Below are 15,176 nucleotides of genomic sequence, written 5' to 3'. Positions count from 1 at the left end.
GAGCTAAACATGAAACATTTAATTCTGTGGTATCAGGAAACTGAAAAATACTACATATTCTTTTTGAATATTTAAAAATAAGACAGGGATATCCACATTTCATTTACTAGATCAATCTATTTAAATACATGAAAGGAAATCACATTGTTTTGAACACCTCTAGGAAAATCCAGGAAATAAATTTAGTCCTGCATACTAAAATCAACATGAAGGGAGTATCTTAGCTCAGTTGGTTAGAGCATGGTGTTAATAACACCTGGGTTCAATTCCTCTTTAGGCCATTCACTTAACAGCTGGACTTGATCCTTGTGGGTCCCTTCCCACTCAGAACGTTCTGTGATCTGGAAATAAAGACTCTCTGATCTTCCTTCACACATGCAGTTCAAAAATTTAAATAGCAGTGTTTCTTGGGACCTCCTTGGGATACCCAGGACATCTAAATTTGGGTGGCTATACTGGGTAATGTCTTTTCTTCTAGAACTTTTTCTCTTTATAGTAAGTGGGGATAAGTTAGTCTTAGGGAACAAATTCCTCATGTACATTAAGCGCTGGCTAATCCTCTTAACCTTTAAAAAACCCAAAAATGTCATATTATAGTAAGTAACTCACAGAGAAATAGAGCAAAGAACAAGATAGCAAAGCAAATGAAACTGAAAGCCATGCAAATATTTACCATGAATACAAAAGAACAAACTTTCTTCTTGTTAGAGACTAAGAAACATCACATTTTAACTGAGAAAACCACACCTAGCCAAAGTTGGGCAGACTGAATAGAACAACAATGTGTCTCTCAAACCATGAGTATAGAGATGCTACTGCCAGAACTAACATGGATATATCTCCACTCAGTTGTTTGACCATGTATATGGAGTGCAGTGGTGGGAACTACTCAATGATATGTATCTAAAGGAGGCTTGCAGATCTGAATGAAATTCTCCAGTGTGATTTTTCATGTAAGATGGGAAACAGTACATTCATTGTAAGTACAGAAGATTACAAAAGAATGTCTGATTCCACCATGTATTTTACTTCCCCTTAAAAAACAGATGATATCACAGTTTGGCTGGCTGATGGGATCAAAAGGCAGCAACATAATGAAGATGTTTCATTCAACTGAATCAAGCCCAGGGAAAGAAAGCCAGTATGAAAAAATTTTTTAGGAATACATCAATATAGAAAAGGAAAAAAAAAAAAAAAGATAAAAGAATGTGAAGATAATCACCAGATGGTAAATAAACCAGGGTTTGTTTTTCTATGAGTCTAACTCAAATATGAAAGAAAGGCTTTTATAACACAGATATTTTAAATGTATGAGTTAGGCCCAAATTGTAAACAGCCCTAAACTGGCAAAAATCAGCATCAACAAAAAATTCTCTAAAGTGAAGATTACATAGAGAGATATGCTTCAATAAAAGTCTGAATTTAAAAAAAATATCTGGATGGTCTTAGTAAGACCACCTCCAAGAAAACTCCACCAAAGCCCCAAAACTAATTCTCACTAGGGAGCAAAGATACTGGTCTATTCCCTATTTCAATGCTACTTCTAGATTTGTTAACTTGAATTGTTCTCAAAGGCTTTTAAATTCTCCTTTTTTATTTTTCTTGTTAACATGTAGGCATGCAAGAAAGACCCAAATTACTGTCCTTGCTAAGAAAATGTTGCAATGTGGACTATATAACTATTACATTAATTAGGCACTAAATAACCCTTTCTGTAAAAGGAGGGTATGAAAACTGTGAGAGGTAAAGGAGCTTAAGAAAAGCTTTCTTAATTTTCAGTGCTTGAAAACTACTTCTGCAACATCTGTGACCAGCAATCATTCAAAGTGTTGAGTTTTATGCTTGGCTCTATTGTATCTGAACTTACTCTGGAAAAAAAATACCTATTATACCAAAGTATAAGAATTAAGCTGTCTGAGAAACCAACATTCTTTGTTGTCCAAGTTTAAAAAATATTTCTAAAAATTTTAAAAATATAGTGTTCCTGAAGAATTATGACAAAAGGCACTCAGCTCTTTAGCTGTGCTTCACGAAACAACAGTTCATTCATAATGCCAAATATTCATAAATTAATTGCTTTCTTGAATGCAAAGACTGGTTTGACTGGTCCTGCAGCAGCTGTGCAAATACTCCTACAGGTCATCTTACTCTAGATACCTTATAACTGCTTAGACTTCATTATAATGAGCCCTGAAACCTGAAAGCACTGTGAAATAGTAGGTGTCGTTCTGCTTTCTGTTGAAGTAACTGAATGACTATTGTGTTTTGTGATGCAAACATATAGCTCAAAGGACTTTTTTGGTACAGAAAGTTAGTTTTTGTACATCTATCTTTTAATAGTTTGAAATTAACCACATTTGTATCAGATTACATAGAACTCTGAATTAACTCATGCCAATAACACTGTGTTTATATTTCAAAAACAATCCAATCATTCTGCTAAACTATAAAGATTTCAGCAAAATATGTTTACTTCACATTTAGGGTATGTTCTACTTACAGCAAAGTTGCTCTGTGCTGCATAATGTAGGGGTGTTGCACCTTGACTGTCAGATGGGATAGTTCCAAACTTATTTCTTTCCAGTAGGAGATGGACAATCTGTGCATGCCCTGAGAAAAATAATATAACCAAACCAATTTTGTATCAAATCCTAAAGTCAATAATAAGCTTAGTTAAAAAAAAAGTTAAAAAATCCTGCTAACAAACAAAAAACCTAAACTCAAACAAAACAGAAGAAAATGAACAGACTTTCATAAATAGTCACATATTTGTGTTGCAGACATTATAGTTTAAATGTAAGAGAAAAATATAAGACTTGCTATTTGAACTAATAAGTGTGGCATGTACTTTCTTCCCAATAATGCTCCAATGCCATACTCTGTATTGCCATTTTTAGGGGGCATCTATAAATCAGAATGACTTATAAATACAAAATTTGTTTTAACAGAAATCACAAGAGCTTTTCCCTAAATAGAGCAACCAGAAATAACATGCCAGATAGTTATGATATTAACTTTGTAATGAATTAGTTGGATATTTCCAGAAAAAGCTTATAATAACTCAATTGAGATGCTGCATTTGAGTGACAGGTCAGTCAGAAAGAGTAAAGTGAGCATAGGCTGATGATGATGAGCATTTGTCCATCTGCATTAAAAGACAAGCTAACCAATGTTGACAATTTCATTTCACATCATATTATTTTACAGAAATCAAGTGTAAATTCTTCACTTAGGTTTTATTTAACCAAAATTTAATCTGAGACTGAATAGCAGAATCAGAGGCTAGTCTACTACCAGCTGCTATAAGCAAGCTCACACACAACTCCTTCCATAAAAACAGATTAAAATATTTTGAGATTAAAATCACAACACTTTTGGAGGATGAGTAAACCTCATATTCACTTCACAGACAGGAAAACAAAGACAAATGCAGTATATTGCCACTAAAGTCAACCAGTCTGTTCATACACTTGTGTCTGTCGGCATATGCAGCTCACAGAGTATCTTAATGATTTGGTATTTCAAGCAAGACTATAAAACCACTCTGATTTTACAGGTGAAAACCTCCAGTACCTCATATGTCAGAAAGCAATCAATTCTGCAGCTTGTTACTTTTGCACAGTTGTCTTGAATCACTTTAGAATAAATAAAACGGTAGGTGAACCTTTCTGCTAGGAGTAGATTATTTTTAATGAAAACACCAAGAGTTACAGAATGAAGCCATGATATAGTTGTAGTCTGTAGATCTTAAAAACCTAAGACATGGAGAACTAGGCAAGCCCTCTTTTGTGAAATGGCACTGTGAGACCTTGTATGTACAGAAATATCGGAAATGAGAGAAAATGGTAACTTGGGTCAAAAAGGATGGTTATGTGTGCATTTTTCTTTCTAAGGTCCTTAGAGTGTACAGGAAGGTTCCTCTTTCTTTTTTGCCATTAAGAGAACCCTGGATACAGAACATCACATTGCTCTGTCCCTTCCTACAAGAAAAAAACCACAAAAAAAAAACAAAAAAAAAAAAGAAAAAAAAAAAAGAAAAAAAAAAGAAGAGTTATAATGTTGCTATCCTATTCCCACCTGAAGAGTATAGGAATTAAATTGAGATTCACTTGAAGAAGTTGCTTTGGAATGGAATCCTAGCAGAAAAACCACAGGAGCCCTGAGCCTGAAAAAAAAGATTTCTGAACTTTCAGGACAGACAACAAGCAAAAGGGAATCTAACTTCATAATCAAGACAAAGGTTTAACTAAATTATCTATAAGAAAAAGGCTTGAGAGAGTTGAAAAAAAAAATTTATTGGGTGCAACAGTAAAGAAATAGGTGCAAAGGTGGACCTTGCTTTAATTAATGTAGACATTAAAACTCATTTATTGAGGTCAAAAACTGTTGCTTCTGTTGTACTTTTATTTAGCAGAGATGTAACTTGGGTAAGACTTTTATCTACGCAAAAACAAAAGGTAAGAGGAGCAACAACTCCCTTAAAATGCAGTCACATGAAATCCATCACATTGAAGAAAAGTCATGGCAACATCCCTGCACTGCTTTAAATCTCCTGTTGTTAACCTATATAGTAATATCTTATTGTTTTTAAAACTTGCATAGAACATTACCTTCAACTTAAAACCATAACCCTGAAAATAATAATGATTTACTAACCAGAAATTCCCAAAGAGCATATGCCACCTAGAGACCTCATCAGGTTTACAAAGTAGTCTGAAGGTCTTGGCACATCTTCCCCCTTTATTCTACATTGATTAGACAATCCATTTTTACAACAGACAAAACTTCTCTCTTAAATACAATCTTAAATACAATCAATTTCAAAACAGAATAAATTTTGCTTCTTGGACAGAACCAAGTGATAATGACTATTTGTTTGGAAAGCTCATCCTATGACACTTAAAATGCTTCACAATTTCTCTGCTAAAATTCAATATTTCTACATATATACAAACTTGAGAACACCCTTCCCTCTTTTTTGTTTTTAATAAACACAATCAAACTACATGTATATTGCCACTGGAGTTGCTGTAACTCGCTCCAGTGAACATCTGATTCTTATATTGTCATTCTTTGTCTGCAGTGTCCCAAAGGATCATCGGGATGAAGCCAGTTAAAAGGAGGGAGAGACTATTTGAAGATTCTTTTATCCAGTGGTTATTTTTATCTCCTGAATGGAAATAGGAGGCAAATTTTCTAAATCATATTATTTTTGTCTGTCATTTTACGTGTTGTGTTTCCCTGCATTTAGACTATTTACATTTAATCATGTTTTAACTTGTTTTGCAAGGATCTAGTTTTTTTAAATACAAATCAAATTTCACATATGCAAGGTTACAATTTACAGAGCATGAGTCTCAGAGTAAAAATCTAAACAGAGAAAAACTCTATACAAATAAAAGTCATTGTCAGATCTGATTAGATTGTCATAGCGTGTCTGATGAAGAGCTTACACTAAAAGTGTCAACTCTGCTATTTTTTGTTGTTTACTTGTGCTGGCATTATCAGAGTATCTGCATTTTCATTGTGGAAATCTTCTTAAGCCCCTTATTTAGATTGTGAGGGGTATTTTAATAAAAATTAGATAATATAATCATAAATCCACTCAACCAGAGAGACACAAACTGCAGTACATCACAATAGGTTGAAAGTGAGCATGTGACTCATGATGCCACCATCAACCACTGAACTGTGGAGCAGCTCAGCTCCCTCAGGCACCCTGCAAACCCCATCTTACATATGGACCAAACAAGGGTACTAGCTTAAATCTGTACATTAAATATTAGTCAAGTTATCTTTTCAGATAAAAAATAAACTCTGATATTTTCTTCATGCACTCCCATAGACTGTGTTGCTTTCATGCTGGGCTGTGCATACCCCACTTCAGATCCACTGTTCCAGAGTATCTGGTTTTTTTAACCTATGATCAAACCTGCATATGCAAGAACAATCTCATTATACCCTAATTGTTCTTAAATCATCAGCATATATAACCTGTTGAAGTAACGCACTGTACAATGCTTTGGAGAATCTGAAGCTAAAATAAGCAGTCTACACACAAACTTCTAACCCTGGTTAAGCAGAAGCTCTTATTGGTCTAAGAGATTAGTAATACTGCCAGACTGGAATTAAATAAAAATCAGACACAAAGATTAAACAGTACAGTTGATTACTAAGTGACTTCAGCAGTGTCAAGTTTACCAAGTAAGGCTGCCCAGTGGAGGGGAGTTCGAAACAAGTTGTCATAAGATGTCACATTGCAGCCTTCATAGGAGGTCAGGACATCCACAACTGCAACATTCCCATCTGCAACTGCAAAATGAAGAGGAGTTCGTCCTTCATAGTCTTGCCAGTTCAGCAGAGATTCTGTAGGTGCAGCCTCCTTTAAAAAAGAAAAAAAAGAAACAACAAAATTTTAAGAAAGTTTAAATTGAAGAGAAAACCTATATAATATTTACAGATGCTTTTTCAGAGAGATATACTGTCCTTGTTCAGTAGAATGTAGGTCTACAACCAAATGCTTTTGTTACAGTATAGGTTACTTTCAAGTATTTCTTATGGAATGCTTTTTTATACTTAGTTACTGTACAAGACCAGATTTCTGGTACATACCCCATAGTTTTACTAGTCTGCTGTGCATTTGGCACCTTAAACAGATCTTTAAAATATTAACTCTGGCTCTTATGAAAATAACTAGAAATTCTTTCATGATTTACAAGTTGAAAATTACATATATATCTTCAGACCTTCTCCAACCACACTTCCCTTTTTGCACAAGTTAATTATATGATTCTCATTATAATATTCTTCTAGTGTTTTATAACCCTGAAGTAGTCCAAAGGATATGTCTACATCTCTAGCTGCCAGGATAGAAGTGAGAGAATACTTCTAATAATGCATCTACTTCTAATGGGCTTAATTTTGACTTTAAAAAGTCTCTTAAAGTTCCATGATTAGCCAAATGATCAAGTGATCATGTAACACAGGCATTAATAGATATAACTTGACTTTTCATCACCTTTTCTTAAAAAATATGATAAATTACTTTCATACAAAGTCCCCAGCTATATAGTTTTGTATTGTGATAATTTCATCTCTCAAATGTTTTTCTATACAGATTTCTGTTTGTGACTTTCTTTTTCAGGCAAAAGAGCAGATCAGGTACAAATGAACATCATCTTAGCATCTGAGAGATCTTCAAATGGCAAATATCATAAAGGTCCATGAAATGCAAACTTTAAACATCACTTTTCTGAAAAAAGATGTATCACTAAAAATGTGGTAACCAATAATACAGTAGAAACTCAGGATGCAGGACACTAAACATCTAGAGTAGAAGCAGATTGTCAAAACTAGAGTTTAAGTAAACCAGAGTGAGTGAGTCTGCTTTTCTATCTCCAAGAATTCAAAACAACTCGGTAAAGTCATGGGAGCCCTGTGCAGAATTAAAAGGGAATGTAGTCCTGAGATTTTTAACTTCCAACACTAGAGGGGATTTTAAACCATGATAAGTGAGAAAAGCAATCCTCCTGAAAATACAGTCACACTATATTTCACAATACATTTATGAAAGTAAAGCAAGGGATTATGTTAAATGCAGCTTGTTAACTGTTAAAGCAAGTTCCTGACCCCCTTCTCACTAAACTAACTGCAATATTTCCTTTTGACTCCACCAGGTACACAAACTGGCTGCAGAATCACTTGCATTTGCATTATTTGATGTGCAGTAACTATTACACAGAAAACAAATATCTAACACTGAGAACAATAAATCAAGAAGAAGAAGAAGAAATGAAATTCCAGAATTATGGTTTTCTATGCAAATATTAATTGACCAAAGTTGTACAATCTGTATTTTCTATGTAATGGATAAATAAACCCTCAAAACCCCCCAAAGATTTAGAGTTATATTTGACTATATTTTCTAAGTGCAATCTGGCTAAATTAATACAGCAGTAGTAACTTCAACTCTGCAATGCCCTGATTCTTTGTTTCTTACTGTTTACTTTCTTGCAGTGCCAAGTTAAATATCTTAGTATTTGGTTAATGTCAGTTTTCTAGATCTAAGGAGCTACATACTTTGCGCACTGTATATAAATGACAGAATCACAGAATGGTTGGCATTGGAAAGGATCTCTGGAGATAATCTAATCCAACCCCCTACTACAGCAGGTTGCCCAGAATTAAGTCTAGGTGGGTTTTAAATATCTCCTGAGAAGAAGACTCCACAATCTCTCTAGGCAGTTTCTTCCAATGCTCAGTCACCTTTCATCTCAGTAAAGATGCTTTCCTTCATATCCAAATGGGAACTCCATGTTTCAGTTTGTACCCATTGCCCCTTTATCCTGTTGCTGAGCACCACTGGAAAGTGTCTGGCTCCATCCTCTTGACATCCACACTTAAGGTATTTCTCATTTATAAGATTCCCTCTCAGTTTTCTCCAGGCTGACTCCAGCTCTCTCAGCCTTTCCTGATAAAAGTGATGATCTGGAGCCATCCTCATCTTCATAGCATTTAGCTGGACCCTCCCCGCTAACTCTTGGTCTTTCTTGAACTGGGGATCCCAGAACTGGACACAGCATTTCAGATGGGCCCTCACTAGGGCTGATCCTCTAGGGAAGATCAGCTCTCCTCAGCCTGTTGGGAATGCTCTTCCTAATGCATCCCAGGGTACCAATGGCCTTCTTGGCAGGGCACACTGCTGCCTCATGGACAGCCTGTTGTGCACCAGGTCCTTCTACTGGTGTACAGCATGATTCCTCCCCCTGTGCAGGACTCTCTATTTGCCCCTGTTGAGCTCAGATGAGATTCCTGTCTGCCCAACTCTCTGGCCAGCCCAGGTCACACTGACTGGCAGCTCACCAGGACGGTGTATCAGCCACTCCTCCCAGTTTTATATCATCAGCAAACCTGCTGAGGGTACTTTCCCTTCATCGAGGTTAGTAACAAATAAATGGAAAAAGACTGGGCCCAGTACTGACCTCTGGGGAACACCTGTAGATAGATACAGGCCTGGAACCAGACTGCGTGCCACTGGTCACAGCCCTCTGAGCTCTGACATTCAGCCAGTCCTCAACACACCCACTGCCCACTCACAGAACCCACCCTCCTGAGCTCACCTATGTCAATGGAATGGGAGACAGTGTCAAAAGCCCCGCTGAAGTCAAGGTAGACAACACGCCCTGATCTTCCCTCATCTACCCTGCCAGTCCTGCCATTACAGAAGGCTCTCTTACTGGTCAAGCACAATTTCCCCTTGGTGAATCCATGTTGACTACTAATAACCTTATTTTCCTTCACATGCTTAGAGATGATATCCAGGAGGAGCTGTCCCATCATCTTCACGGGGACTGAGGTGATATCTGCAGTTTCCTGGGCTGTCCTTCCGGTCCCTTTCTCAAGACACTGGAGTGACACTGGCTTTCCTCCAGTTCTCAGGCACCTTTCCTGTTCTGCATGACTTTTCAAAGATGATGGACAGTAACTGAGTAATAATATCTGCCAATGATATTTAAATGCTAATTAAGTTGCCCATCTCAGACAAAAAACTGTTATCAATTTTAGATTAGGTATCTGTACTGCCAGTCATGTTTTGTTAGAGTCAAACATTAACATACTTAAAACACACTGGAGTTCACTAATATATGTAGCCACCAGTACAATAACAAATAATCTATTAAAAACATAAAAAATTGATAAATATGACTCTCAGCTAAAAATGCAGTCAAACTTAACATTGTTACATGCACAAACTACAATAATCAAAGCATGTGTAACACTTCTTTTGATAAGCATTCAAAAGCATTTACCTGAACCGCTACAGTAAAAACTTGTATGTTGTTCCCTAACTTCAATAATTCTTGAGAGAAATATGCTTACTTTTTGTCTATTCATAGAGCTCAGCAGGGGGAGCATAGAGCCTACTGCAAAAATTCATTTTATGATAATCACTTTTAAGAATGGCTAAACATGAATTATGATAGGCACAGAAGTTAATACTGAAATTCTAAGTCCACCAGAGGAAAATGTGTTTGAACAAAATGGACAAACAAGAAAACAAATGCTTCTTCACTTATAATTTCCTGTTGTAATCCTGACAGCTAATTTCCAAGCCTTCTAGAAGCACAACAACATCCTAAATAAATAATTGTAAAACTCCTGGCTTAAAGTCACTGATGTTGCCAAGAAATACCCCCATACTCAAAAGGGTTATTTTCGTAAAATAGTACAGATTCTCCAATGACAAATCCACTATTTATACTCTAGTCTTAAGGTATTCATGTGTTTTGAATTTTTTGGCCACCTAAATTAAAATTTTCTGTTTCTGCCTACATTCATGAGTAAAATTTCTTTAGATTTTAAGTGGGTTTGGTTAGCTATAATTAAACTGTCATACTGTATTAATATTTTAAACACAATACAGAGAAGAAACAGAAGCTAAGGATTTTTCTGTGGCAATTAGAACAATGGAATTGTAGGCAATATTGAAAAGTGTGGCATAAACAAATGTCATGTCTCTTACCATGAAGAATAAATAAAGAGAAGAGATACAAAATAGGCAGAAAGTACTAAGCAGTTGTTTCCATCATAATAATGGAACCTTATTCTGTTATTTTCTCCTTCAATCTTCCCAATGTTTTTCACATAACCAAGCACAATCTGGAAAGGTGGAAAAGGAAGTTGACCATGAGAGGATCTCCAGGTTAGAGTTTCTCTCTACTTCACATGTCTACTTTCTACCTATGTCGAGTTCCATTTTGGCAGTATTTCATGGATTTCCATATCAGATATAACAATTTCTGCCTGTCACCCCTGCACACCCAACCTACTTTCTCAGTATTCAGCTGAGCTCTTCTCATAATTATTTTGACAATACCAATGGACTATGTACTATACAAATATCAAAAAGAAATATGACCCTTAATTTTAAGAATTTATAAACAGAAGGCAATATCTGGCCACACCCAAAGGGCAGAGTACAGAAAAACAAGACAGCATTTTTCAGTACCATAGACTGTGGTCTCAATAAAACCAGCAGCTAACTTTTGTCAAGCACTGGAGAATTCCAAGTAGGATACTAGAGAAAAAAAAATAGTTTTCTGGGGAATTCTTCCACAGTGTTAAAGATAACAAGAGAGAAACAACAGCAGTGTTGTTTTTCATAACTTGGCCAGCAGGCACCAAAGGTAGTCTGGAAGTAGATCTTGATACCTCACTGCTGTCTGGGCAATGGCACAGTGCTTAGAGAAAGCAAAGGCAAATGGTTTGGTTGGATGTGATTAAAAATGGGGAAGCAACAGTGACACAGACACTTGCCTTTTATACTGCTATCACCACAAGACAGTGTTTTCACAAACTTAAAAATGCAATTATAGGTTAAGACACAAGATGACAGAAATTCTCACTTTACGGGTACATCCATTAGCAATACAATACTCAATGTGAAAATCTGTAAAGTTAGAAGACCTAGAAAGGAATGAGAATCAAACGTGATGCTTAGACAATAGACTTGGAATTGGGTAAATGGCAAAAAGCAGCTAAGAAAGGAGGGGAAGACTGTGAGCTCTGCTGTGTCTGCAGTGTGCTGTGAAGCTCTGTCACTTCAAGACAAGTAAGAAAAACACTTCAATTTGGAGAGGAGTTCTTACTACAGGATTAAACTCAGGGCACCACCACCATCACCACAAAAAGGTATTTATACTCAACAAAAAAGTCAGTCAACAGATTGATTACCTAATAACAACATTCCTCTAGCATCAACTTTAATTTAGCATAGCTAAATTACTTTTTCATTTAAACTTGTTATTAACTTACTCCGTTATTAAGTACCTATAGATGTAACTAATTGCAATATAAACAATTAAGCTGATGCATAAAAAAGCCTAGATGAAATCAAGAATACACTCTTTTCAGCCCAGCCAAAGTGCCTCTATACCACTGCACCCAGCATGAGCAACAGGAGGAGTTGAAAGCTTCCAGAAGAAAGCTACGACCCAGTTGCCCCTACTGAAACTTCATGGGACAAACCCATGACTGGTGTGTGGCTACAGGCTGCTCAGAAGGGACAGGACAGGAAGGAGGGTCAAAGGGGTTGCTCTTCACAATAGATGGATAGAGTGCAACGTGCTGTCCTTGAAGAACAGCCGTGAGCATGTAAAAAGCCTGTAGGCAGGAATCAGAAACTAAGGCAACAAAAGGAACCCTGTGGTCAGTGTCTACTACAGGCTGCCTGACCAAGGGGAGCCTCCTGACAAAGCCTTCTTGCTCCAGCTGCAGGAGGCATTGTGCTGGAGGTTCTTGTTCTGCTGGGGAACTTCAGCCACCTTGACATTTGTCAGAGAAGCAGCACGGTGAGCTATAGGGAATCCAGGAGACTCCTGGGATGAATGGAGGATAACTTCTCAAGACAAGTGACAGACAGCCCTAACAGAGAGAATGCGACACTGGACTTGGTCACCAAGCCATACCTGATTAACCCAGTGGCCTTCTATGATGGAGTGACTACATCAGTAGAATGGCTATGGATGTTATTTTTTCTGAACTGCTGCAAAGCCTTTGATGCAGCCTCCCATACTGTCCTTGTCTACAAATTGGAGAGATTTGATGGTTAGACTGTTTGATGGATAAAGAATTGGTTGGACAGTTATATGCAGAGCAATGGATATGTCTCAATGTCCCAATGGATAATGATGATGTTCCTCAGGAGGCTGTGCTGGGACCAGTGAGATTTAATGTATTTGTTAATGACACAGGTGAAGGGATTGAGTGCACTCCCAGCAAGTCTGCAGATGACACCAAGCAGCTGACAAGCCTGAGGGATGGGATACCACCCAGAGGGACCTGGACAAGCTCAAGAAGTAGACCCATGGGAAACTCATGAAGTTCAATAAAGCTGAGTGCAAGGTGCTGCACCCAGGTCAGGGAAAACCCAGTATTAACACAGGCTGGGGGATGAACAGATCAAGAGCAGCCCTGCCAGGAAGGGCTTAGGGGTGCTGGGTAAAGGATGAGAGGCTGGACTTGAGCTTGCAAAGATTTATCTGCTTGTGACCCAGAAAGCCAAGTGTGTTCTGGGCAGCATCAAATGCAGAGTGGTCAGGAGGTTGAGGGTGAGGATTCTGCTCCTCTGTTCTATTCTCCTGAGATTCCACTTGGAGTATTTAATCCAGTTCTGGGGTCCTCAGCACAGGGAAGATATCAGCCTGTTGGAGTGAGTCCAGAAGAGGCCACCAAGATCATTAGAGGATGGAGCACCTCTCCTATGCAGAAAGGCTGAAAAAGTTCTCACATGCAGAAGAGAAGGCTCCAGGAATACCTTACAGCAGCCTTCCAGTACCTAAAGAGGGCCTACAAGAAAGATGGAGAAGGACTATTTACAAGGGCATGTAGTGACAGGACAAGGGGGAATGATTTCAAACTGAGAGTAGGTTTAGACTGGATATTAGGAAGAAATTCTGCTGTGAGGGTGGTGAGGCACTGGAACAGGTCGCCCAGAGAAGTTGTAGATTCCCCATTCCTGGAAGAGTTCAAAGGGCTGGACAGGGCCCTAAGCAAGCTGATGTAGCCGAAGATGTCCCTGCCCATGGCAGGGCGATTGGACTAGATGATCTTCAAAAGTTTCCTACCAATTCAAACCATTCCCTGATTATTTTAATTGTCAGAGTTTAAAAGAACTATAAATACAAACAAACAAAAAAAGTTCTCCAAAAATCCTGGACATGATCATGATTCTGGATTACCTAAAGGGAATCTTTGAGAACACTTTCAGTATGGGAACAAGTATTTTTGATCTTTTGTAGTACATCTGTCTGAGATGGAGTTAATTTTCATTGCAGCAGCTAGGCTTTGTATTTGTGATTAAAACTGTTGATAACACACCCATGTTTTGGCTATTGTAGAATAGCATGGATTGATTCCTCTTTTTCATGTCCTGCTCCCTTGCTTACCCTGGTGAATGGGCTGAGGGTGGGCAAGAAACTGGGACAGGACACAGCTGGGATATTTGCCACAAACTGACCCAAGCAATACTTCATACCATGTAATATCATGCTCAGCAATTAAACTCAGGGACAGGGGGAGGGTAGGAAGGATGCCTCATGGATACACCATTTGTTTTCCAAGCTTTTTTTCCACTTTCCTGGAAGTGGCTGACATCTGCCTGATGATGGGAATTTCCTTTTCTACATGTAGCTCTTACTTTCTATACTGCGCTGGCATTATCTTCATCCACAAGTCTTATTGCTTGCCCTTCTATTTTCTCTGCCTTGAAAGAGGGCAGGTGAGTGAGTGGCTGTGAGGCTGTTGTCTGAGCCCAACACACCACAACTTAAAAAAATATTTATCTTTTGACTACCTAATGTTTTAAAAAATCTGTAGTTGAATACAAAAATCTGTATGTATTCTGCAGCAAGTTTACTTCTCCAGTGTGGCAGAAAAGTAGATACAAATACAAAGTTTGGGGCAAAATTTTGTTTGTAACAAATTATTTCACAGCTGATTACAAATTACAAACATATTGAATAAACAGTGGTAATACAGACATACAATCTCTTTGATGCTGGAAACTTCTCTAAAACTATTTTTATAGTAAAAAACATATCAGTATATGTAAGACTGTCAGTGTGATTTGAAAAAAAGCAAAGAAAGTTTTCATTTTCATATTTAAGGTCTCAGCTTGCCAGCTAATCAGGCAGACAGACATACAAGTCTTTGCAGTTAAAGTACAATCACTAAGGGTCTACTTCTGAAAGATACAGGAAGATTGTTCTAATATGACAGAAAAATTAAACTGAGGCTTCTGTACCTTTCCATGTTAGTGAAGCTCAGAAATTTCCACAAAATAAAAATCAAGGTAAAAATCAAGCTGAGCACATTATTTCATTGTACCCATTATAGCTGTCATTGTAGAAGATAAACTCAAATATTGGAGAAAGAGAAAATATGCTATCAAGGAAACAGTATTAAATTCATACACAAAATTATGTAGAAAGTCTCTCAGCAAACTGATTGTGGGCTGGCTGACAATTGATCAAATATTTCCCAGAATTCTAACTTGAAAAAACAAATTAAAATTTTCAGTACAGATAACTAGACATAAACTTTCAAAAAATGAAGGAAAGACACATAACAAAGAAATCAGTGTGCAAAATGTAACTGAAATGAGCAATATGACTGGC

At 37.3% G+C, this 15,176-nt stretch overlaps 1 protein-coding gene across 3 annotated transcripts in view; it reads right to left on the bottom strand.

The window, feature by feature from the left end:
- INVS (inversin) overlaps window positions 1–15,176 on the bottom strand; it is a 90,607-nt gene that overhangs the window by 36,474 nt on the left and 38,957 nt on the right. For 2 of the 3 annotated variants that reach the window (XM_021528681.3, XM_021528682.2), the window contains 2 exons: window positions 6,202–6,382; window positions 2,501–2,610 (listed from right to left, as the gene is read on the bottom strand). In XM_021528681.3, the coding sequence (XP_021384356.2) occupies window positions 2,501–2,610; window positions 6,202–6,382 (291 nt within the window). Of the gene's footprint in view, window positions 1–2,500; window positions 2,611–6,201; window positions 6,383–9,285; window positions 9,345–15,176 lie in introns of those variants that run through there. The other variant, XM_021528683.2, reaches the window with a different exon arrangement.

Source organism: Lonchura striata, chromosome 1, assembly GCF_046129695.1.
Source record: "Lonchura striata isolate bLonStr1 chromosome 1, bLonStr1.mat, whole genome shotgun sequence".
Taxonomy (NCBI): domain Eukaryota; kingdom Metazoa; phylum Chordata; class Aves; order Passeriformes; family Estrildidae; genus Lonchura; species Lonchura striata.
This window is presented reverse-complemented; position numbering and strand designations above follow the sequence as displayed.